This window comes from Nelumbo lutea, chromosome 3 (assembly GCF_056320005.1).
Source record: "Nelumbo lutea isolate HS-2025 chromosome 3, American lotus-T2T, whole genome shotgun sequence".
NCBI classification, from domain to species: Eukaryota; Viridiplantae; Streptophyta; class Magnoliopsida; order Proteales; family Nelumbonaceae; genus Nelumbo; species Nelumbo lutea.
In genome coordinates, this window is record NC_142686.1 from 44,262,326 (window position 1) to 44,289,050 (window position 26,725).

General features: G+C 43.7%; 1 protein-coding gene across 1 annotated transcript in view; it reads right to left on the reverse strand.

Annotated features, from left to right (window-relative positions):
* LOC148864603 (mediator of RNA polymerase II transcription subunit-like protein) overlaps window positions 1-16,320 on the reverse strand; it is a 34,129-nt gene extending 17,809 nt beyond the window's left edge. Inside the window, exon 1 of the mRNA XM_088980710.1 lies at window positions 15,491-16,320. Coding sequence (XP_088836836.1) covers window positions 15,491-16,143 — 653 coding nt within the window. The 5' untranslated portion in view covers window positions 16,144-16,320. The remainder of the gene's footprint in view (window positions 1-15,490) is intronic.
* Window positions 16,321-26,725: the final 10,405 nt, after the last annotated feature.

A 26,725-nucleotide genomic window follows, 5' to 3' on the forward strand; every position in this document is an offset into this window, starting at 1 on the left:
TGTTTGTAAAGTTAGCACCAGCAAGAAGCACATCCATCAGGCCCCACGGCTGCACAAAATTTGCAAATCCTCTCGTACCTCAATCACCTCTAGCCAATCCAATTTTCTCTGAAGGAAACCTAAAAGTGTTAACATCCCCACCAATACACCAAAGGGTGGTGTCTCCCTCCCTGACTCCATTAAGCTCATCCCAAAATCTTGGTTGATCACTAGCCTCAATTGGCCCATAGACTATAGTCAGAAAACTTTGAATCCCCCATTTACCACCTTAAAATTCAAAGAAACCAAAAATTCCTTGATCCAACTATTAGAAACCTCAATGGTGTCAAAATCCCAAATTACCAAGATTCTACCCGTTGTACCAATAGCTGGAAGAAAAATCCAATCACACTGCCTCTGACTTCAAATGCTTCGAACAATAGAAGCATCCACTTGCTGAAGCTTTTGATTCTTGCAAGTATAGCACATTCAGCTGCCATTTATTCAAGAAAGGCCAAATAAGACAAAATTATTTCTGCCCTCCTGCTCCCTGTAGCCTTGCCACTAGAAACACCCGCCATGTCAGTGAGCCTCCATGCAAGCCAAAAATGCTCCCAGTCAGTTCTCCTTCCCTTCCTACCTTTCTCCTCAATCAATCTCTTTTCAATTTCCATCAGAAGATCAACTGTCTCCCTTTCCATACCCTTGAAGGATATACCAAAGAATTCCCCAAAAGATAAGAGAGCTTCAACAGCACCCACAGAGACATGTCTTCATCCAAAGAGTTTGAAGCATAGTCAGGGGATGGAGCTCTTACCTCTAGGTCACAGTTAGGTCTCACCACTACTAACGGGAAGACATCAGGCATGTCTTCTTCTGCAGGGGCTTCAAGACAAAGCATAGCCATCACCATATCCACGGATGAGGGGGAAGCCGGGGCCTAAGGAACCAGAGGTGGGAAAGTTTGCGCTGCTTGTTGGACTTCTTGCTCACCGCCAGAAAAGGTTGAGCAAGGGATGGACAACCAGGTCAGGGGGTCCCTGGGTTAGTGGGGAGGGGGGTTGTCGGTTGCTCTGCAAATCCCTTTACGCCACTGGTCTACTGCTCTTAGGTTGATCTCATCAAGTTCCCCTGAGTGAGGCACCACTTGTAATTACAGGTGGACTTGGGCAGCTTCTTCTGCCACTTGTTCAAATGACTGGCCACCTGTTTTTCAATCTTTGAGAATTCAGAAGAGTTTCAAAATTTGAAACTCGTGGTCCCTGGTCTTATCCACAGCCAGGGCCACATAGCACAACTCAAAGATCAAACGGCCCATGTCGGATTTCTCTTTGACACAGCCCTCATCTTCAGACACATGTATCTAGGGGGGAGGGAGGATGTCCCTAATCTCCAACCGAAAAAGCCTCCTCAGTAGCCATCCTCTATAGGCAAGATATTGTTATTGATATTTCAAACATTTTTTTATCAGCAAAAATGAGAATTTTATTCAATTAAGAGAATTAATACAAAGTTACAGCAGATAAAACACAGACAATTCAACAAAAACAATTACAATAAAGCCCAAAAAAGTCGTTGCCTTTGAACTCCCTGTTTAGCTAGAGAATCAACCATTCCATTTGCAGTTCTCCTAACCCATGTAAATGAGGCATTAAGTTCCCTTGCTATGGTTACTATCTCCCTTAACTAAATTTTTGTAGTACCAAGGAACATTACTGCTTGAATTGGTCCAAGATATCACTGTTTTTGAGTCCCCTTCTGTCTCCAAGTTCTTAAAATCAGCTTGCTTGGCAATCTTTAGCCCTTGATGTAGAGCTAACAGTTCAGCTTTTAAAGAGTCACCTTCCCCTAAAGGTCCTGAGTATATAGCCAACACTTTGTTTGAGGAGTCTCTGATCACACCACCAATGTCTGTCATACCCGGATTTCCTAGAGAGCTCCCGTCAATGTTTATCTTTAACTTACTGGGGCCTGATGGCTTCCACTCCATCACTTTTCTTTCCTTCATCTCTGCAGTGTGTGCAACTTCATTTCACACTCTTACAATATTCGTAATTGAGATATTTTGGAAGAAATGGGGTGATTTTACCCAATGTGCAACTCTTATCTTTATGGCCTCCACAATGGCCTCTTTTGGCCTATGCTTTTCATTGAAAATTCTTGTATTCCTTTCCTCCCATATTAACCACACCATTGCTGTCATTGCTGATTTCCACATCACCCTCCCTCTTTTTGTTGGTTGCCTTAGAAAATTTGGATCAAAGAGGCTTATCATCTTGGGGAGCACTCAACCTACAAACAATGAAAGAGCAAAGAGATTTCCATACAAACGGTACAAAGGAGCAATGGATCAATAAATGTGGTAGGGATTCACCATCTGCAAAACAAAGAGAGCACATATGAGGGGAAAGGCATTTATTTGGCCTCCTTTTTTGAAGCATGTCACAAGTATTTACCTTCCCTAAAAACACCTCCCACCACAAAGCTTGAATGTTTGGTGGAAAGGGATTGCACCAAATCTCTTTCACCGGGAAATTATCACCCCCAACAGTAATTTGAACAAGGGTATTAAAGAAAGAAGAACGCGTAAAGGTGCCATCAAAGGAAGCAGACCATACTCTAGTGTCCTCCAAGGATTGAACGAAGAAAACTAACTTGAGAGCATCAAGCAAGTGTATAAGAGACTCACACTCATTGTCCCTCAAACCTCTTCTGAAACCAAAACCCCAACACAATCCAAAGTGAGAAAAAGTGACAAATTTTGAAATGGGTTTTAACTTGTAGTTAGAGATTGAATATAGATCAGTGAAAATGGAGCAGAAATGAGTATCACCCAGCCAAAGATCTTCCCAAAAAAGCACCCTAGAGACACAACCACATCAAATCTAATGAGATTAAGAAAGATAGGATATACCTCTTGTATTGCTTTCCACGGAGAACTCTAGGAAGATGTCGGTTGATTTAACTCCTAACCTCCTGGTTTCTTCCAACAAATCAATAACATACATTCTCTGGGAGACAAAGATGCCATGCTTAGATCTAGCTAACTCAATTGCCAAGAAGTAGTGTAGTTCCCCCAAATCTTTTACTTAAAACTCTTGGTGAAGAAGTTGCTTATGGGAGTCAATCTAACCAATGTCATTTCCTATCACAACAATATCATCAACATAGATAGCAAGCAAAGTCAAAGAGGAGTCTGTTTTCTTAAAGAAGAGAGTGATCTGATTGAGCTTGAACATAGCCAAATTTTTCTAAAGCCAGTCTAAATTTATCAAACCAAGCTCTTGGAGACTGCTTCAGCCCATATAAAGCCTTCTTCAGTCGATACACCTTTCCTGTCTCTACACTATAAAAACCAAGGGCAACTACATATACACCTCCTCTTGTAGATCTCCATTGAGGAAAGCATTCTTAACATCCATTTGAACTAGTGGCCATGAGAATTTTGCAGCAATGGGCAATAAGACTCTGATATCATTTTGGCTACTGGTGCAAATGTCTCCAAATAATCTATGCCATAAGTTTGTGTGAATCCCTTTGCAACCAATCTGGCCTTGTATCTTTCTACGGAGCCAGCATTATATTTCATTGTAAACAACCATCTACACCCAACAGGTTTCTTCCCCTCAAGCTGGCCAACCAACTCCCATGTATTGTTTTTAACAAGAGCATCAATTTCTACCTTCATTGCATCTTTCCACTCAGGTATCAAATAAGCTTCCTACATTGTTCTAGGAATAGAAATAGTAGCAATAAAGGCTAGGAAAGATCTATAGGATTGTGAAAGACAATCATAATAGAGAAACTGGGAGATACAATGAGCAGTGGATGAAGTACAACGTTGCTTCCCTTTATGAACTACAATTGCGAGATCAATATCATCTGAAGGTAGGAGCTGAGGCTCAACAGTGTTAGGTATACTATCTACAGCAGTGGACTCAGTGGGCTTAGTAGTGAACGTAGTACCTGGATTAGGATCTATAGAAAGAACTAGGATCGGCCTAGACTACTGAGGACCAAAATCAACCTACCTCCACCGTATGTGATACACCCTCAATTCCTTGCACTTTTGACAACCTTCTACACCACTCTCCCCTTCAATGACTGGAATAGGTAAGAAAACTTCAGGGGCTGAATTACCCACCTCACTACTCTCCCCCTAAGAAGAGACCCTATGATAGTAGGGCACATCCTCAAAGAATGTCACATCCATAGACACAAACCGTTTACCAGCAACAAGCTCATAACAACAATACCCATTTTGATTTTGTGCATACCCAAGGAAGATACATTTGGTAGCTTTGGGGTCAAATTTAGAGCGATGAAGTCCAAGGATTTGAACAAAACAAGTACACCCAAAGGTTTTAAGAGGGATAGTGAATAAATCCTTGTCTAGATACAAGAGGTTAAATGGTGTTTTCATGTCTAGAACCCATGAAGGAATTTTGTTAATGAGGTATGCAATTGTACGGATGGCATCCCCCCAAAACCATATGGGAACATTAGAGTTTAGCATGATGCTTCTAGCTACCTCCAAGATATGTCGGTTTTTTCTCTCAACAACCCCATTTTGTTGAGGTGTACGAGGACAAGTGCTCTGATGACTGACCCCATAATCAATGAGATATGAAGCCAAGGGTTTTGCAAAATACTCCTTGGCAATATCAGATCTGAGAATTTTGATCCTGATTCCAAATTGGGTCGATACCATCTGATGGAAAGACGGAGTCAAAGTAGGGGCCTCATCTCGAGAGTGCATAAGGTAAACCCACAAGAAACGATTACAATCATCAACAAACAACAAGTATTTGTCCCCCCCATAGTAGTAGTATGATATGGTCCCCAAACATCTACATGCACAATTTCAAAAGGAACGCTGCTTCTTTTATTATTTTTTTTTTAATCAATAAAAATTCCATTGAAACAACATAAGAATAATTACAACAAGGAAGACAAACACTCTTATCTTCCAAATACAACTTAAACCCTAAAAAAAAAAGGGAAGGAAAGGAAGGAACAGTTAAATTACAACTTGGCCCAAAACATTGATTTCCTTTCTACCCCTTGTTTAGCTAATTCATCAGCTACAGAATTAGCTGATCTTTTAACCCAACTCATCTTGATTTCCATCTACCGCACCAGCCACTTAAATTTCCTCCTATCATTGCTATAATTCCATAAACCACTATTGTCTTTATTCAGCCACCCTATCACCACCTCCTCCGAGTCCCCTTCAATTATGAGTTTTTTTATTTTCATCTCCTTAGCTTTCTGGACTCCTTCCATAACTACCAAGATCTCAACTCTAAGAGAGTCACCCACTCCAATTGGGCCTGGGAACAGCACAGAAATGACCCCATTCTTATCCCTAAAAACACCCTCAATCCCTGATTGTCCAAGATTCCCCCTACTACTCCCATCAAAGTTTAGTTTTAAGAAACCAGCAGGTGGGGGGTGGGGTAGGGGGGGGGGGGTCCAAGACACTCATTACTGATTTGGTCTGTGTACTGTTTGCAATCTCACCCCACTTCCTCAACATGTCATCCACTGTATAATATGTGAATAGCTCTAAAGATTTCAGTCACTGTACAACCCTCATATGGATTATAGCTCTCAATTCTTCAGCCCCTCAACTTCTAAGAAGATCCTGGAATTTATTTCTTCCCATAATGACCAACATACTGCAGCCCTCAATCCTCTCCACATAGTCCTTCCCCTTTTTATACACCACCTGAAAAAAGAAGGGGAGAAAAGACTATGCATGTCTGATGGAGGGTTCCAACTACACCCAAAGAGAGAAAAAGCCCACTCCCAAATTGACTTTGCAAATTGGCAAGACACCAGTAAGTGAAAACCAGTCTCCCCATCCGCTTTGTAAAGAACACACCAATGAGGTGACAAGCAAGTATTGGGTCTCTTATTTTGGAGCAGATCGCCAGTGTTGAATCTTTCCAAATAGGCTTCCCAACAAAAACTACCAACCCTAGGAGGAATTAGTTTGCACCAAACCTCATTCACCGAGAAAGGGGAGGTTGCAGGACTGGTGGACTGGCTTAAGACTTTGAAGTATGAAGCACGAAAAAAAGAGCAAGTGGGGGTAGGGGTCCAAATTCTAGAGTCCACCTTAGAGGGGTCTAAGAAAACATTATCGAGAAGTTCGAGGAGGCTCAAGATACTGTCGAAGTTTGAGTCCCTTATAGCCCTTCTCAGACCCAGGTTCCACCCAAGCCCAGAACTAGAAGAGGAAGGGGTGATGAAAGAAGAAACTGGCTCATTTTTTAAATCAGAAAGAGCGTACAAGGAAGGAAACTAGTCCTTTAGAGGAACATTCCCCACCCAAGTTTGTACCCAAAATTTTATGGAATTACCTAAATTCAAATCATACCTGACAAGAGGGGAGAATACTGGTAGCAATTCATGAATGGCTTTCCAAGGTGAAGTGCCTGTGGTCCAAGCTTTGATTCCAACATCCCATCCATTTTGCTCCAACCCATGTATGCTTGCCACTATTCTAGCCCATAGCTTCTCCTGCTCCAAAGGAAACCTCCACAACCACTTCCCCAAAAGGGCCATATTCCTTTTGCTGATGTTTCCAAGCCCCAAACCACCATAGGTTTTACTCCTGGTCACCACCTCCCAACTAACTCTAATGATCCCTCTTCTCCTCTCCCGGCTCCCAAAGGAAATCTCTCATCATCCTCTCCAACCTGCTAGAAACCTTCACTGGAATTTTGAACACTGATAGGAAATAAATGGGTAAATTTGCTAATGTGGCCTTAATCGGTGTAGTCCTTCCACCAAGAGAAAGGTAATTCTTTTTCCAAGAGACAAGTCTTTTTTCAAATCTTTCCATCACCGGGTTCCAGAAGCTCTCTCTCTCTCTTAGGATTATCACCTAAAGGCAACCCTAGATAAATCAATGGCCAACCTGAAACTTCACACCCTAGCACTTCTGCACTCTCCCTAATCTCTCCCTCCTCCATATTCACACCCACTACACAACTTTTCCCAAAGTTCACCTTTAAGTTTGACATTTGCTCAAAGAGTTGAATCACCAGTTTCAAGTTCCTGGTGAAACTCGCATTACCTCCTTCACAAAACAAAAACGTATCATCAACAAACTATAAGTGAGTGAGGGGGGTGTCCTCCCTTCCAACTCTCCAACCTCTAATCAGGCCCCTAGAGTCTGCACTGTGAATCAATTTCCCCAAAACATCAGCAACTAGTAAGAACAATAAAAGAGATAGGGGTCTCCTTGTCTTATACCCCTAATGACTGGAAAGAAATCTACCATTATCCCATTCACTAGCAGTGAATAATGATCCATTTGCACCATCTAGCCCCAAACCCAAATTTGGTTGTAACTTTCCTCAAAAATTCCCAGTCCACCAAGTCATAAACCTTTTTCAGATCCAACACCACTCCCTTCTTTTCATCCTTCTTGAAATTCTCCACATTCTCATTAGCAATGATGTCTGGCAGTACCTCCTTCAATCTCAAAGATAACACCTTTGCAATAATCTTGTACAGGCTATTTACCAAATTGATTGGCCTAAAGTCCCTTGGGTGGTAAGCTTTCTTTTTGGGAACCAAAGCTATAAAAGTGGAGTTCACACCCGGATTAACAATTCCTCTCGTATGAAACTCTTCAAAAACCAACAGAAGGTCATCTTTCAAAATATCCCAACAATCCTGATAAAAAGCCATTGTGAACCCATCCGGCCCTAGAGCTTTTGTTCTATCCATAGAAAACACAACCTCCTTAATCTCTTCCAAGTCAAACCTTCTTTCCAACCTTCTCCTGTTATCCCCCCCTACATCTGGTCAGTCAAATCCTTCTACACACACCCCTCCACTTACAGGACTTCTTAGTATGGATTTAAAATGTTCTACACATGCCCTGGCTATCTCATCTTGTTGAATTAACTCAACTCCATCCACTACCAATTTGGAAATGAAGTTTCTCCTTCTTCCATCTACCAAAGAATGAAAATACATGGTATTTCTATCTCCCTCTTGCAACCATTTACACCAAGATTTTAGCCTCCAACTTATTTCCTCCTTATGTAGGCAGTCCTCTAATTGTCTTCTCAAACCTCTTCTAAATTCATTATCTTCCTCTCCAAAATCTCCCCTTTCTTCTTTAAAGTCAAAGCTTTCAAGTTGGTCCATCAGAGCTCTCTTTCTTTATTTTAGCCTCCCAAACTCCAAAAGATTCCACTCCTTGATCTTTGCTTTCAAAAATTGTAGTTTCTTATGGAATCTCATCCCCTCCCATTCCACCATTGGGTTACACTTACTCCACCACTCCCTTACCCTATTGGTAAACCCGGGATGGAGTAACCACATATTTTAAAATCTAAAGGGGCAGGTCCTCCACTCCTTCTTTCATCCTTGCACATCACTATGGGCTAATGATCAGAGGTCACCCTAGGTAGAATAAGTTTATCTACAATGCTTTGCAAGTTCACAACTCTCACACCTCAAACTAGACACTTGGACTGACTTAAACAAATTAGGAAATAAACTCTTCAAAGACCCAAAAGACAAATGACCCAACCCATTATGCCAAAGCATAATCTGACTTACAGATTAGGAAACAAATAACTTCTCAACTTCAATATCCTTCCCCTGTGGATGCTTAAGCAAATAGACTCCATTCGTCTCACGGTCAATCCCAATCACCTTCCTTGTCTCCAGATCCTAAAAACACGTCGATCAAGAAAAAAAAGTCACTGAACGGTTCTAATTCTTAGTAATACTACCAACTAAAACTTTTCTTTGCTTTCCTTGAGTTTTCTGATTTTTGGGGAGCTAGGTTATTTTATCTCCCTTTGTATTCCTTTCCCTCTATTCTCTTAATTTAATGAAATTGATCTTATTGATCAAAAAAAAAAATACTATTACTAACTGAAAGTAGGTTAGCACTAAGCCTAGGAACATGCAGAACTAAGGACAAGGAAATGGCATTAGAGAATCTAATGTCTCCCTTGCTAGAGATAGGCACAACAGAGCCAGCAACAATAGATATTTTGTCCCCACAAGAGGATATACAATAAGTAGTAAATAAGGTCGATAAACTAGTCATATGATCAGAAGCACCGGAATCTATTACCTAGAGAGGTCTAGGATTACCTAGGATCGATGCATGATATGCTATAGCTCTTGTACATGAGTGAGAAAAGGCTGAAGTGGGAGTAACAAATGTAGTAGCTTGTGGCTGAGATGAGAGTCCAAAAGTACCAGCTTCACTTTCCAACTGTGTTAAGGCAGCTCGGACAGCAACTAGAGCATCTAAGGATGTGATCCTTGTGCTGGAAGACAATGCACTATCAGTAGTAACTGCAACATTAGCATTTCCCTTCTTATTTCGGAGTCTAACTGGAAAAAGATGGGGATACGATTTCCAACATTTGTCCCTAGTATGTTTCGGCTTCTTACAATTATCACAAAATATCTCCCTTTTATCTTCCTTCTTCATTTCCCTTTCCTTATCTCCCCTAGATTTTGGTTTTGTTGCTGCTAAGGCTGATTGCATAGGCCGAAACAATAACATCACCTTTCTCCTACTCTCTTCACTGTGCACTAGTGAATAGGCCTGAAACAATGTCACACTCTCCCTAGTAAGTAGTTGTTGTCTTACAATGTCAAATTCTGAATTCAGACCGACTAGGAACTAAAACACTCTGTTTGTTTCAATCAGCTTGCTATAAGTTGTTGCATCTCTCTAACTTTCCCACTCAATTGTCTCCAAGTGGTCAATTTCATGCCACAAAGATTTCAAAGCAACAAAGTAAACAGAGACTAGCTTCTCCCCTTGCTTGAGATTACTCACTTCACACTTAAGTTCATAAGCCTAGCAACATTAAGGAGTTGGGAGTATGTCTCTTTCATATTGTCCCAAATCTCCTTGGCGGTTTTTGCCCATAAATAATTCCGGCTGATGTGGGGTTGCATTGAATTGCATAGCCAAGCCATGACCAAATAGTTCTCTTAAACCCATTTGGCATGTGATGTGTCTTCCTTGGCTGGCTTCTTTATATCCCCAGTCACATAGCCTAATTTGCCTCTACCTCCAATGGCCATCATAGCTGATTGGGCCCATTCCAAGTAATTGGTCCCATCAAACCTAACTATTGTAATCTGAAAAGAATTCTCAGTCATGCTTCCAGCCCCTAAAAAAAACTTCCCCTTGAATCTTTTAACTCACTTCCAGCCTTCTCCATTTGTAGAAAATATTAACAGGTCAGTATTTCAAGAAGTAAACCCCCGAACTGCCCCTTTTTTATGCAAAAAATCCTAGCTGATTGAAATCAGCCACCCAGAAATCACTCACAATTAACTATAATCACCCAGAAATTATCCACAGCCAATAAGCAAGTCTGGGAGCAAAGAATTGATTGTAGGGTTTGAAGAAACCCTAGAGAAAAGAACAGGGAAAACAGAGATCTGTCAAAACCCTAAAGAAACGAACAGGGAATGCAGAAATCTGTCAACCGCTGCTTCTAGAGTGGTTCAAATTGCTCTTATTCAAGGTCGGTTTCAACAAAAAGAGGTTCTTTCTCAAAAAGAAACTGATTCTCACCTTCAATTTCCAATTTAAACCCTAATCTTGGACTTGCCTACTTTCTCTGATCCTTCCTGGTCACTGGGCACTCTCCAAAGGTCATGCAATCCTTGGGCAGCAACTAAAGACTCCAGGCTCCAGCAACCTCCAAGAACAAGGAAATGATGCAGAACTTCCAGTCCTAGAAAGTTCTTATGCAGCCAACTGGATTAGGCTCACATGAGAACCCCAATCTGTCCTAGGTTGGCTGTGATACCTACTTGGATAAAAGAAACCTGAAACTATTTGTTTTCTGATATAAGGTCAGTAGAAGAATCAGAGAAAAGAAGATCACAAACAGAAGAAGAAAGAGAAGAAGAAGAAGAAGAGAAGGAGAAAAGGGTGTGGTTCTAATGATATTGCCGCCCCATCAGATTGGTATTATATGTTTTGACTTAAGATTAGTGGAGTTATTAATAACCCTGCTGAAACAGAAATAAATATAAAATAACTGTATCTGGCCTAACTACCATAACTACCATGAAATAAATATAAAGATGATATTAGTGGGACCACACACTAACAACTAACACCTATCTCTACAGTTTCATTTATCCTTTTTTTCAATCAATAAAGAGAAGTTATTAAAAGAAAAGAATCAAGAGACTACAGTTGGGAAAATCATAAGAACATGGCAAGTTTAGGAGTGTCTCCCTCTGGTCTTTGTAGTTCCCCCTGCCCTTCCAAAGTAGCTGGTTCCTCAAACAACTGCATTCCCAAATAAACTCTCTTTACTCTCACCCTCCCCTATCACTCGCCTGCTCACTATATTCAATAATCCCAGTGGCATACTGTGACATGCTGCAGAATATGTTATCGAGAGACTTTTTTGGGTAGAAATTATCAAGAAACTCACCAACAAGGCAGTTAGCATAAATAAAATTCAAATAATCAGTACCTTCACTTGGAGGCAACATATTTCCAAAGGCTATGAAAAACTAAAGAGCTACAAAATCATTGAAGTTTGTAGAACCAATTGACCCTTAAAAGACATCTTAGAAATCATTATTTCATCTCTTCATGTATGCCACCCATAGGTTTCCCACTTTTGGAGTTCTCCACCATTTAATCCATGTGACACCCTTGGACCACTTCAAAGTACTATTAGAAAAAGGTCATTACCCAATGGGCAGAAGTGATATTGTGGTACATACATTTAGTTTGCAGATGCAAGGTTAAAAGCATCGATACGATACGAGTTTCGATCGTATCGTATCGGTACTTAGAAATGGCCGAAACTTTATTTTTTTTTAGTTTTTTTTACATTTTGGTTTTTTGGAAAGCTTTTAACATGTTTTTTATTATTAAAAAAATTGGAGGTCCGAAACACCTGGAAACAAGCATTTCAGACCGTATCTTTTTCAAAAGATACGATATGATACGCCCCATATCGGGCGTATCGTATCAATACTTTGAACCATGTGCAGATGATATTATATTATTCTGTGGGGACATAGGGGAGGAAGAAGTCGTGAATTTTAAGATGTCAATGACACTCTTTGGGAGAATTTCAAATCTCAAGATCAATTTTGATAAGAGTTATTGCAGGAGAGAATTTGGAGCATGGTAAGTTTTAAGAGAATTGCATCATTGATGGGTTGTGCTAGGACAAAGTGGCCTTTTAGATACCTAGGTCTTCAGTTAAGTGGAAATCACAAATCCCACCTTTTTCTGCACTAAGAAACTGGCAACGTAAAAGAAAAATTACATTGCCTTAGGGGGTAGGATCACCTTGATCAAATCAACCTTGGCCAACCTACTTGCCAACAAATTGTTGCATAATTTGGAGCATCCATGAAGCAGACTCAAATGGGTGGGATGCTGGATTAAATGTGAGATCAACTCTCTCTCTAGTCCCTAGAAAGCCATTGCCTGTTGGTCACATCCTCTTTCTCAAGCACATCAAATATGATTTATGTTTTGGGGACAGAATAACATTTTGGACAAATCTGTGGTAGGACACTCAACATTTGAAAGATAGCTTTCCTGACCTTTAGCTTTATGTTTTTTCCCTTTTCAAATCAAAAGCTGTTTCTACATTTGTGTCCCTATCCAACTCATGTTTGAACTAGGACTTTGGTTTCAGGAGAGGCTTAAGAGTTTCCAAGATTTCTTCTTTGGTTGGCTTGCTTTTTATCCAAGGTGTTCCTTGATACTTTTAAGCTTGGTTGGAGAGTTGGACACCTTACTCCTTCAGAGAGCTTTTCATGTGCTTCTTTCTTTCTTGCCCTTTCTCCATCACCCAACCCTACTAGGACTTCTCTTGTCAATGAGGTCTAGTATAGTCTGGTGCCACCTAACGTGATTGCTTTTTGTTGGGAAGCTTTTCATTAAAAAATTAATACTTGCAAGACCCTAAAGAGGAGAAGATTCAATTGATGCATCTTTCCACATGTGTTTTCCTTTGTAAAGCCAACGGGGAAGCTTCTTACCATCATAAGTAGACCCCTTCGAGTAATGTGGAAAGCTTATTCAGCCCATCTTTCTTCAAGGCTCTTAGAGAGGCAATATGCTTTGGGGTGCACAAGGGCAGCTACCCTTTAGAATAGTTGAGAACAAAAGAAGAGTAGGATTTTTAATGACAATAAGAGAGCAAGAATTCCATCATCCAATGCCACTCAATTAGAGTATCTTATTGGGTGCATGAGACAAAACTTTTCCACAACTTTACTCTAGATGATATCATAAGAGGGTGGTAGTAGGTAAATCAATTCCTCCTTAGCCACCAGCATTGCTACAAGAAGGTGTGTACCTCCTGAATTGAAGACTTTTAAGCTGAATTGAAGACTTTCAAGCATTGGGTCCCTATTTAGGGATTGGAATGGAGTAGTTACAGCCATATTACTGGCCCAACTGGACACATAACCTCTACTACAAAAGCAACGTTGTCAGCAGCTGTACAGGATCTGAAATTGGCAAAAAAAATCCTAAAATGCGGGAACTTGGAACTTGGAAGTGGAAGGAGATTCAGAAGTAGTGATGACTGACCAGATGCTAAGGCAAATGGATTTAGTACTGTTGCAGTACAGGGACATGGTGAAAGACATAAAGTTATTACGCATGGATATCAATACCAAGAACAGGTGCAAAAATAAGCAAATGTTTTGGCTGATGCATTGGAAAACAGGGATTTAACAGAGAGCATTTCTTTTGGGCCTATTGTAGCATATTTGGATAGTAGAGTTGTGACTTAGGCAATTTGTTGGCCTGGATACCTCTTGTAATTATGATTCCTTTTCATATCTAATAAACCTTCAAGTTATCTAGCAAAAAAAATGGTGGAAAAGTTCTTTTATTTGTTCTGCGTCAATAGCCCCTTCTAGCTCTCCAGAAAAGGTCAGAAACTACAAGGGTCCCATTGTTGAATAGGCTCCTTTAGAAAGCCATATCAGTAAATTCCCGACCCAAAAATAAACAGATAAGTAAAACCAAAAGAGTAGTTCTACACCAAAAACAAAATGGTTGGAACATGAAATGAAAACATCTTTTAGAAGAGGCTTTCCACAAACAAGCCTGATGGCCCTGATCATAGCAAACCTTATCAACAGCATAGGCAACAGAAGTCCTCATAATTGAATGAAAGATCCCTTCAGACCCCAATTCCAGAGGGTTGTACCAGCCTACTGAAATCCCAAACAAGAAGACTCCATACTTGATAGAAATGATTCTTCTCCAAAGCTCAGATTCATGTAGAAATATTCATGCTTTGAAACATCCTACTGCACATTCCCCAAAACCCTCTATGGTCTTACACAACATGTTCCATTTCAGTAGATGATAGGGGATGTACCTTCTTCCAAATGGCATGTTCCTCCTCAGTCTCCACCCCTTAATTCCAAAAAGTGAAAAAAAAAAATCTCTTTTATCAAGAACATAAGTGCTGAAAACCAAATAAATTTTGATCTAGAGGAGGCAGCAAGCTGCAATAAGAACTTAGCAGCTTATATGCTTCACACTCAACACCAAGTGCCTCTTCTAGTCACAAAGTTGTGTCCCTGTAATGTCAACTCAGAGCTACAATACCTCGAAAAAGAGCATGGGCTAAATCTATATCAAGGTCAACTTCACACATCAGGAAAACCAGGCCCAATAGGGATTCTGAATGCCTTGGTATCAAAAGCACAATGGTATATTTGCATACACTAACTAGCAGCAATCCAGATAAGCAGGCTGGAAAGCGAAGATGGAATTGGTGTTTTAATATAATAAAAAATACAACAACAAAGTGCAAGGGTTTCCTAGAGCTTGAGGTACAAAGCAAGGCATGTGCCTGAACAAACACCAGTTTTGGGGAAACCTAAATTCTTAAAGAAATTATGTATTTCAAAAAATTGATTAGAGCGTCATCTTATTGGCACAAAAGTCATAGCCTTGTACATTGCCCACCTAGGTTCAAGTGAGGCGCACCCAATAAAATGAGCCTCATCTGTGACTACGAGCCCAAAACACGCAAAGATAGAGGTTCATAACATGATACAAGTAAATCAACAAACAGATGGAACGCTTCATAGCATCTAATTCACCTTATTTAAGGATATCCAGATGCAAGTCTCCCTCCCTCTGTCTCTCTCTCCTGTAATACTTTTTTTTTTTTTTGCATTTGCGTTCCTTTTTTTTTCTTTTTGTTTCATTTTTGTTATTTCTCGAACGACAGTTGAAACTTTCCAATTAAATAACTCTTCCAAGAAGGCTAACAAAAGCTACCAACTGACAATCTTCTCTATGAACCTCCTTTAGATAATGCAAATGGAGATCCATTTCTTGTTTAAATTCCACCTCAAAAACGCTAGCCCGCGTTTCCAATCGAAGATATATATACAATACAAATCACATAAACATAAAAAACAAAAAAAAATCCAGATAAAGAACGAAGAAATCTCAAGAAACCCTAAAGACAGAACACACCTCTCACATGCGTCTTCAAGGGAAGAGAAAGGGCGCTTAATGTCGGGATGGCAGACACGCCAGGCGTCCTGGTAGGCCATTTCGAGCTCCGCCTGATGCCCCTGTCGATTAACCTTCTGTTGTTGCTGTTGTTGCTGCTGCTGATGAATCTGATTTTGTTGCTGCTGCTGATGAATCTGATTTTGTTGCTGCTGCTGATGAAGCTGATTCTGTTGTTGCTGCTGATGAAGCTGATTCTGTTGTTGCTGCTGCTGTTGCTGTTGATTTTGTTGTTGTTGCTGCTGCTGTTGGTTAGGGATTTGTTGCTGGTGAATAAGGCTAGGATTAGGGTTCTGATGTTGTTGTTGTTGCTGTTGTTGTTGTTGTTGCTGTTGTTGAAGATTTATCGAACGGTGAATGCCCGGAGGTCGTAAATGGGCGTCGATGTTGGAAGGGAAACGAGCGATCGCTTGTTGCTGCTGCTGTTGATGTTGCTGCTGTTTGTATTGTTGTAAGAGAAGGAGCTGTTGTTGGTGCTGCCGCAGCAACAACTGCTGCTGATGTTGAGCCAAGGCGTTCGCCTCTTCCATCTCTCTCTGTTTCTCTCTGGCCGGAGCCGGATTGGGATTGGTGTTCGATGTTTGAACTGACGTTGAATTTTTCGCCTGCGCCATCAAATTCTGGCCATTAAGGTTAAACTTGAAACTGGAGATTACAACGGATCCAGAATTCCGGTTCAGTACGGGGTTTCTACCAAATTGGATCGGATTCAAAGGAACATCGCCCCGAATGCTGGGCCAGCCCCCAACTACTCCATAGAATTCGAAAGGGGGCTTCAAGCCTTCAATTGGAGTGTCAACTGTTAAGATTGCGTAGGGTCCGTATATAGCTGGAGACATGGTTTTCGAATCACTGTTGACCCGGACGGTCGGACCGCTCAGCCTAAGAACCATCTAGCCAACCAGTTCCGCTTTTGAAAAACTTTTGAATCGGTCAATGACTTGTTGACCTAGGTGGTCGAACCGTTGACCCATTCAATGGTTTTTGGTCATTTTTAAATTTTAATTATTTTTTTTATTTTATTTTATTAGAACGGGCCATCCGTTCGAACCGAATGGTCAAATCATCAACCCAAAAACCGGTGGCTAAAACGATTCCACTTTCAGGTTATTTTTTAAAACATTGGTTGTAACCATATAAAGCCATCTTACACCAGACATCTAGAACAATTCGTCGGGCCAGTTGTATGGCCAATGGTATTGTAGGAAAACTAGAGAATCCATATTTGCTTATAGCAGACATCTCACACCATCCTCATGGCGATGTCAGCCCTTCATTGAGAATATCTCCCATACTTTGATTTTGCTATTCATGGAAAGATGTTACCAATGTGACCGATTGCCCACCTTAATAGTCAATGTTTGTAATATCTTCCTTCTCCAATTAAATTCCTCTTTTCCTCTTAAATCTCTTTTAACATCTTTTTACTTTATTGAAGCAGGGGTGTTAATTAGATGGATTAGGTTAGGTTAAGGGTCAATCTAAATACTAACCCTAGCTCTTACCCAAACTAATGTCACAACCCAATTTTGCCCACCAATACATTGGGTGAACCAATTTTCTTCTTATATAAAAGTCTAAAGAAGAATAAGTCTAAACTAGGAATGGCAATAGGGTGGATACGGGGTGAGGATCATACTCCCCGTACCCGCTCCCGATTCTGAAATTAACCCCCATCCCCGTCCCTGATCCCTATCGAGGATAAAATTTGTCTTCCATTTCTGATCCCCGACGAGGATGGGTTCCCCACAAGGACTTGAATCCCTGAAATTTTGTAGATAATATTATTTTTTGAAAAATAAATAAAAATTATAAATTATAAATAATGTTCTAAATATATTTTGATATTTATAAAAATAACATAAAACACTTAAATATATAAATATATAATCAGGGTCAAGGCGGGGTGGGGACCTCAATCCCCACCCTCAACCTTGACCCCGATTGGGGATTCATATTAATCTATGTCCCCGTCCCCGTCCCCACCTCGCCAAAACAATCCCCATCCCTGACCCCATCGGGTCGGGGAAGTGAAGTCCTCGTCGGGGATGGGGTAAATTTCCATCCCTAGTATGAACTTATTTTTTTAACTTGGTTATTGATTTCATATTAAGCACATTTTTTGGCTATATAAAAATGAATAAATTGAAGCTCAATAACTAAAAAGGAAAAGAGAAATTATTTATATGTAAAGAACTAGAAAAATATAAAACTTTGGCAAAGCATTATGTGCCCGTATTGGCCATGAAGTGCAAGGATGTAGAATTCAATATCGTCTCTGATAAGGGGTGATTTGGCCCAACCTCATAATTGGGTGACACGTGTACGTGATTCGACATAAATGACAACTCGACATTAGAAGGTCGGCACGTGGACATGGCTCAACGCAGGTGACAACTCGGCAAGTATCAGCTCGCTACAGAACGAGCTCGAATACACTAATGTCCAGAGCTAAAGGTACTTTGGGTTGAGTTCATCCCAGTTCGCGAATTAAAACAACAGTACTAAGCTCTCAGCAGTCCGAACCCGAGCAAGTGGGCCACCTCGAAGACCACTAGCCTCGGGCAGAATCACCTCGGTACGCCACCAGTACCTGCCAACCTTGATAGGACCGTACTTGCCAACCTTGAAAGACTGCACCCACGTCCCTTGTCTAGCAGCGCATTATCTGCCAACTCTGAGGACTGCACTCATGTCTCTCGCATGGCGGCGTCGTGCCTGCCAACCCCGGAGGTTGTCTCCTGCTTGGTAAGACTGTACCCTACAATGGTCGCATTAGCCCACCTGCTCCCCAGTCCTGACGATAACAACCAGTCACTCTAGAACGTTATCTGACAATAGATCGCCGCGGCAGAGATTCGGGATCAATCCCACCAAACCTGTCAGGATGCCAATATATAAAGACTTCATCCCCCCCAGGGGCCAAGGTATCGCATATTCACCACTCTCTAGCTTTCCCATCTTCGTGCAAACTCATTCTCTTCCAACTCGCAACCGAGTACTAACTTAAGCATCAGAGTTCTCCCGCTGGGTGAGTAACCCCGGGTTCCCTCATCTCTCTTCACGCAGGTATCTCTTGCCCATCGCCAGCTAGGAGCTTAGTCACTTCCAGCTAGGAGTGGCCGGATTACACATCATCAATTAGTGTCGTCTGTGGGAAGCGCTTCGAAAAGCCTTCTCTACCAAACTTTCACCAGCATCAATGGCATCTTCTAGCAACGCCGGGCAGAACAACGAAATGAACACTCCTAGGGGGCAACTTCAGGCTCCCACTTTGTGTATCGGTCAATTTATTGTACCTCTTAGCACTTTTGGGGTCCCCACGCTGAACCTCTCCTAGGCCACCGAGGCGGTGAACACCCCACTCCCACCTGCGGTGAACACCACCTTCACTGAACCCTCTATGGTTCCGCCCGCAATGGGGCAAAACCAGTTGGGTGACCTGGTACAATGTGTATGGGCCATTCAGGCCCAAATGCAGCAAGTCCAGCAGCTTCAGCACTACCAGCAGCAAGTCCTGTGTCATTTCTACCAACAGTAGTTCCCAACGCTGCAACAAAGCTGACAACCAGCTCCACCGCGGTGCCCAATAATGCCACAGAACTAGCAGCCACTCAACCACCACCAAAGTAGCCATCCTTCTCACAAAGGAGAAACCTCCCAAGCCTCATCCCGTAGCAGAAGAGAGCTAGCAGCTCCCATTGCCTCGCGACAACAAGGCGGATCAGAAGACATTCGCCCCGCCAAGGCCGGTCTGCCCCAGCACGCACAACCGGAAACCTCACTGACAGGCAACCGATTCGAAGTCCTGGCCGCGAGCTCTGAACAAGACCCTTCGGTTCACGGAAGCCAGTATCAGCCTGATTCTCACCAGGCCAAGACTCGGCCTGATAGTACTGAAGCAAGTAGCACCAACACGGGTCCCGCCAAGAAGCAGCCAAGACGGCATCCCAAGGTGTGTCGTGCAATAATCCCTGAACATCTCGCAAAGCCCATCCAACCCGAACAACCCAAAGGTAAGACAAGAGCGAGCTCGGGAGTCGCGAAGACCGCCCCTCTCCTCTCGGTGCCATCTCCCCTCTCCTCCGATCTCTTAGCAGCTCCCATGCCAAAGGACTTCAAGGTACCCCCTCTAGACAAGTACGACAGGTCGTTCGACCCAAATGACCATGTGGACTCCTTCCAGTCCCAGATGCACCTCGTCGGGGCCAGTGAAGCCTACATGTGCGTTGCTTTCTCCACAACCTTCAAAGGAGTAGAATGCATGTGGTATGGAAACCTCTCATCCGGAGCAATCCAGAGCTGGGTGCAGTTCATACAAGCATTCACCTCGCATTTCGTTACTCGCAAGAAGTGTCCGAGGTCGTAGGAAAGCCTTCTTAGCATAGTCCAAAAAGAGGGAGAGTCTATTCGCAGCTACATCAAGCGCTTCAGCGACACCTGCCTCATGATCTTGGACCTAGACCCCGCTGTGAGACTCGCCGCAGCAAAGAGAGGAGTCACTCACCGAGAGTTCAAGTGGCACGTAGTGGTGAACAAGCCCAAGGACATCACGACATTCCTCAAGCTCGCTGACCAATTCATTGAGACTGAAGAGGAAATGAATCAAAAATCTGAAGCTCCAGCAGAGAAGAGGAGGAGAGACGATGACAGGACGCACCACGAAAGCGGCAAGAGAAAGAAGAGCAAGTTCCCGACCAGGAGAAACAGCAAGTCAGGTTGGCACCCCCGAACTCCTCCAACTAAGAGGATGAGTTACACCCCCCTCAACGCGAGGCGAGGGGAAATTCTTATGACAATTAAAGACGCTCTGTTTGTAAAGTGGCCACCCCGGATGAAGGGGGATCCCTTACCGGGAATAAGAATGTATATTGTCATTTCCATAGAGATCATGGTCATAGTATCAAAAATTATAAAAGCCTCTGCGACGAGATTGTGGAACTCATCCCTCGCGGATACTGAAAAAATTTTGTACAAAAAAGTAATAAAAATCAGATAGATCGACAAGGGGAACAGAGGAGAGATGCTCCTGAGTCCAGTAGCAGACAGAATGAGCAGGGACAACCACCCGAGGAAAGACCAGTCCGTGGAGTGATCAACACGATTATCGACGGTCCATCGTCGCAGGCTGCACCTCAGCAGCAGGGAAGACCTCGGTCCGCGAATTGGATCATGAAAGATAGAACCCGCCGAAATGCCCACGGCCCGCAAACCCCATATCTTTTACCGAGGACGATGCACGAGGAGTCCAATATCCTCATGATGATGCGCTGGTCATAATGATGAAGATCAATGACTTTGAAGTCAGACGCGTCTTGGTGGATTCGGGTAGTTCGGCCGACATCCTGTTCAGGAGCACCTTCAACAAGCTGCAGCTCTAGGAGAGCGACCCCGAGCCTGCAAATATCCCTCTAGTGGGCTTTAGTGGAGAAGAAGTTAGCCCCCTTGGTCGGATCTCGTTAACTGTAGAGGTCGGAATGTGGCATAGCATTGCGAGGTTTGAACACGCCTTCCTAGTAGTTGCAATGCCTTCCCCGTACAATGCCATTATAGGACAATCCATCACCCACGCACTTCACGCGGGGGTATCAAGATACTACCTGACAATGAAGTTCCCCACAAATTTCGGAATAGGGGTAGCCCGGGGTGACCAGCTCAAGTCCCAGAAGTGTTATGTTGCGGCCCTCAAAGGGAAAACCAAGTCAGCGAAAAGCGTTGAGCTCGAACGACCCGTAGAGTATTCTGAAGAGCGAGCTACACTGACCGAGGGAACGGTCCTCGTCCCGACTTCAGAAGATGATCCGACCAGGAAACTCCAGATCGGGGCAGCAGTCGAGGAACCTCTTCGAACTCAACTGATAAGTTTCCTACTCAAGAATTTAGACATATTTGCAAGGTTCGCGGCAGAAATGCCCGACATAACTCACAAGCTAAACATTGATCCCCTAGTCAGGCCCATTAGACAAAAGAAATGCAACCTCGCCTCGAAGCGCTGGAGGGTAGTCGACGAGGAGGTCGAGAAACTTCTCGCAGCCGATTTCATCAGGGTGGTCCATTACCTGAGATGGGTACCTAACCCCATTCTAGTAAAGAATGCCAATGGTAAATGGCGCATGTGCGTTGACTATACTGACCTGAATCGGGCTTGCCCAAACGACTATTTTCCACTCCCCAAGATCAATCGTCTAGTGGATACGACCTCAAGGCACGAGTTTCTGAGTTTCCTGGATGCATACTCGGACTACAACCAAATCAAGATGGACCCCACTAATGAAGAGAAAACGGCCTTCATTACCGAACTGAGCCTGTATTGTTATAAGGTCATGCCCTTTGGATTGAAAAATGCCAGGGCAACTTACCAAAGACTTGTGAACCGAATTTTTGAGCCGTTGATCGGTGATAAGGTTGAATGCCATGTAGATGACATGGTCGTCAAAACCCAATTCTCGAACTGTTTAATAAGTGACTTGTAATATGTGTTTGAAATCCTGTGCAAGTATAATATGAAGCTAAACCCTAACAAATGTGCCTTTGGTGTCACCTCGGGAAAATTTCTAGGTTACATAGTTAGCCGACGTGGCATCGAAGCCAACCCTGAAAAGATAAAGGCTATCTTGGACATGAAGCCCCTCGCAAGATAAAAGAGGTTCAGAGGTTGAACGGCCGTATGGCTACCCTAAGCCACTTCATGTCCCTGTTAGCATATTGCTGCCTTCCCTTTTTCCATGCAATTAAGAAAAGAAAAGACTTTGAATGGACTAAAGAATGCTAGTTCACCTTCGACAAACTGAAGAAACACCTAACTAGCATCTCGGTTTTGACCTGACCCGAGGAGGGTGATGTTTTGAAGTTGTACCTCTTTGCGAGCGATGAGGTGGTCAGCTCGGTACTAATAAAGAAAGTAGATCGGGTCCAACGACCTATCTACTATGTGAGCAAATTTTTGCAGGGTGCCGAAACTAGATACCCAGAGATTGAGAAGTTGGCGTATGCGTTGATCACAGCAGCTCGGAATCTCCGGCCGTACTTTCAAGCCCACGCAGTCATCGTTCTTACCAACCAACCCCTGAGGCAAGTCCTACTCAAGCCCAAGGTATCTGGAAGACTGACTAAGTGGGCTATAGAACTCAGCGAGTACGACATCCGGTACGAGCCCCGAACAGCAATTAAGGCCCAAGCCTTGGCCGACTTCATGGCAGACTGCACTTTCAACACTACAACCTCTGAATTAATAGAGATCAAGCACATGAAAGAAGCCTCAACCAGTGCGGAACCAGTCCCGATTAGAACGAAGTCAACCTAGGACGAGGAACCCTGGATCCTTCACATAGATGGTTCATCGAATCAACAAGGAAGCGGACCCAAAGTCATCCTGTACAGGTCAGGCGGAGCGAAACTGGAATACGCACTCTAGTTCAAGTTCACAACATCCAACAATGAGGCGGAATATGAAGCACTGATAGTTGGACTCTTGTTAGCAAACGAATTACAAGCGAAGCACCTCGTCATTTGTAGCGACTCCCAACTTGTGGTCAACCAGGTAACCAACGATTACGAAGCTCGTGACCCCACCATGGCCGCCTATCTAGCCAAGGCCAGGGAAGTTCTATGCGGCTTCCAATCATACTTCATCAAGCAAATTCCAAGATCTGAGAAGGCTGAGACTGACGCATTATCCCGGTTAGCCAGCACGAGCAGTAACTCCATGTGGACCATGTTTATAGAGAACCTGCCTCGGCCTAGCATTCTTGGGGGGGGGGCAGAAGAGGTGGCTCCTATTGCACAAGAAGAGTTGAGCTGGATTGACCCACTCGTGAGCTACCTACTTCACAAGGCCCTCCCCGTAGATCGCAACACAGCTAGAAGGGTAGAGCGACAAACAACCAAGTACGTCTTTATATATGGACAACTGTACTGAAGATCCTACATGCTCCCCTACTTGCGCTGCTTACGACCCTTAGAGGCTGAGCTCGTCCTTCGTTACACTCATGAAGGGTTGTGCGGCGGACACTTGGGGGGCAGGGCCCTCGCCTAGAAAGCATTACAGCAAGGATATTATTGGCCGATGATGAAAGCAGATGCGCTCGACCTCGTCAAGAAATGTGACAAATGCCAGAGGCACGCCAATATCCATCATCAACCCGCTGCCGACCTAAAGTACCTCACCAGCCCATGACCCTTCTCACAGTGGGGAATTGACATTCTTGGACCATTCCCACCAGCGACGGGACAAAGGAAATTCCTTATGGTAGCAGTGTATTACTTCACAAAATGGGTAGAGGCGAAACCCTTAGCGACAATCATAGCTCGAATTGTACAAAACTTTTTATGGAAGAACATAGTATGCTGCTTCAGACTACCCCGAGTACTTATCTTTGACAATGGCAAACATTTCAAAGATATCAAGTTTCAAGACTAGTGCACCGAGATGGGGATACAACAGAACTTTACTTTGGTGGCACACCCTCAAGCAAATGGGCAAGCAGAAGTCACGAACAGAGCTATACTCCGTAGATTGAAAGCCCGCCTAGCTCGGGCAAAAGGACTATGGGTAGATGAGCTGCCCAACGTATTATGGGCCTATCGAACTATCGTCAAGACCTCCACAGGTGAAACCCCCTTTAACCTCACCTACGGCATAGAGGCAGTAATTCCAACCGAACTCGAGGTACCTACATTACGCTTGGAGGCATACGACAGAGAAGCAAACATTGACGAACTCCGCACCAACCTCGACTTGATAGAAGAGGTACGGGACCTCATGTATATCCGGACCGTAGCCTACTAGAAAAAAGTAGCTCAGTACTATAATAACCGAGTCAGGAAGCGGTACTTTCGTGTCGGTGACTCTTCGGAAAGTAATGGTGCCTGAGCCCGGTGTGGGTAAGCTCAGACTGAACTGGGAAGGTCCCTACCGAGTAAAACAGGTACTCGGGGAAGGTACGTACGAGCTCAAAACGTCAGAAGGAAAGCAAGTACCTCGAGCTTGAAACATCAACAATCTAAGGCAATACTATCTGTGATCGTTGAACCAGGGGAGCAGACTCCGAGTTGCTCCTAGAGCCTAACGGATAAAGTGCCAAACTGGCAAAGACCTCGGCACCGCATAAGCCCTAATCGCCTCTTTGGCATGGGAAAACTTTAGGAGTGGACTCGGAGTCGCTCCTAGAGCCTAAGGGCTAAAGTGCCGAACTGGCAAAGACCTCGGCACCGCATAAGCCCCAGTCGCCTCTTCGGCATGGGCAAACTTTAGGAGTGGACTCCGAGTCGCTCCTATAGCCTAAGGGCTAAAGTGTTGAACTGGCAAAGACCTCGGCATCGCATAAGCCCTAATCGCCTCTTCGGCATGGGCAAACTTTAGGAGTGGACTCCGAGTCGCTCCCAGAGCCTGAGGGCTAAAGTGTCGAACTGGCAAAGACCTTGGCACCGCATAAGCCTCAGTCGCCTCTTCGGCATGGGCAAAGTTTAGGAGTGGATTCCGAGTCGCTCCTAGAGCCTAAGGGCTAAAAATACTGAACTGATGGAAACACATAAGACCTCATTGCCTTGCTACTAGAACCAAAAGTATAGATAGCCCAGACATGAACCCTACGATGTCTATACCACCTCGACGGCAATCATAGTCTAGATCTGTCAGAGGACCAATGCTTAAACAAGTGGCTCATATACAAACAGCTCGAAGTGACAAACACTCGGAAAAATTTTGTCATGGTTACCCTCACTCGTTACCAAGCCCGGTAGCCTGATGGTTCGGGGTGACTCCCACAAATTGGAGTGACGATCCGTACTTCGGTTACCCTCGCTTGTTGCCAACTCGGTAGCTCGACGGCTCGAGTAACCTATACATGTGTCATCTAGATCGAAAAAGAACCCTTTAGGTTGAAACAATATTTTTTCATTAACAAAAGCTCTTAAGTATAAGAATTTTTACTAAAACCCGAGCTCAGCAGCCCAGGAGAATACATCCACAGTTCAAAAAAAAAAAACAAGAGATAGAGCAAGGAGCCATTATGCGGAAAGATCCACCTCTTCAACCTCGTTATCACTCTCCTCTTCTGACGAGTCGTGCTCCTCATTTGTTACATCGGCTGCCTCCGGAGCCAGGCCCTTCATCGTGATAGCACCGAGGTCAAGATCGGGGAACTCCTGCCGAACCAAATGTTTGCAGAGCTTGAACCCAGAGCGGTAGGAGCTTGAACCATACTTAACCTGAAAAGCACAGAATTCTGAAGATTCTTTGAAGCGTTCAATGGCCTTGGTCCTCTCCTTCGACCGCGCCTCCTCAACAACGGTATCAAGGGTCTGAGTTTTCTCTTGGATCGTTGCTTGGAAATTTAGGATTTCTCGTTGAAGCTGCGCTTTCTCCTCAGTCATTTTCGTAGTCAGCTCCTCTTCCTTCGCAGCCATTGCGGAGATCTGCTCCTTAAGCTTAGCGATCTCCTCTCTCATCAAATAGATTCGCTCTTTCTGGTCCAAAATCAACTGCCTCTTGCTCTCACCTCCCTTCTTTGCCCGAAGTACCTCACCTCGGGCCAAGTTCAGCTCGCAATGGAGCTTCCGCATCTCCACCCTAGCATCCTGAACCTGCTTCGAATGAGTTGCAGACTGGCACGCCAACGCGTGAAGGGCGGAGTTCACCTGTCAAAAGAAAATTGAGGTAAAAAAAAGGAAGAACGGGGCCAAAGGCAGAATGCTCACCACCATGTAGTGAGTAGCGGCTAACCCCAAAAGCCGCCTCAGAAGTATCTTCGACCACCGCGCGACCTCATTCGAGGAGATTGCGTCCCAGCTCTTTCGCACCGCGAGCACGTGGTTCATGATCCTCTCCTCTCCCGAAGCAAAAGCGAGCTCTGACTCAGTAGCAGGCCCCTCTGAAGCTGGTGCAGGTGCATCCTCTGACTCCTATGGATGGGCCTCCTCGTCACTGCCCTCAATTATCTCCACCTCAGGGTCTGTAGGTCGGGCCTCCTCTGTGGAGAGCTCGGTAGAGACCAGCTCCACGACCTGGGCTTTGGGTGCCCTAGACGACGAAGCCTCGTCCAGACGCTGCCTCTTCACTGCCTTCTTTTTCCCCTTTCAGGAACTCATCAGGAGGCTTCGTGCATCGACCTCTGGCATTGTAACTGCAAAAGGAAAAAATAAGGTTATCACGAGCTATCAAAACCTTAAAAATGAAAAACCCAAAGCGACCTACCA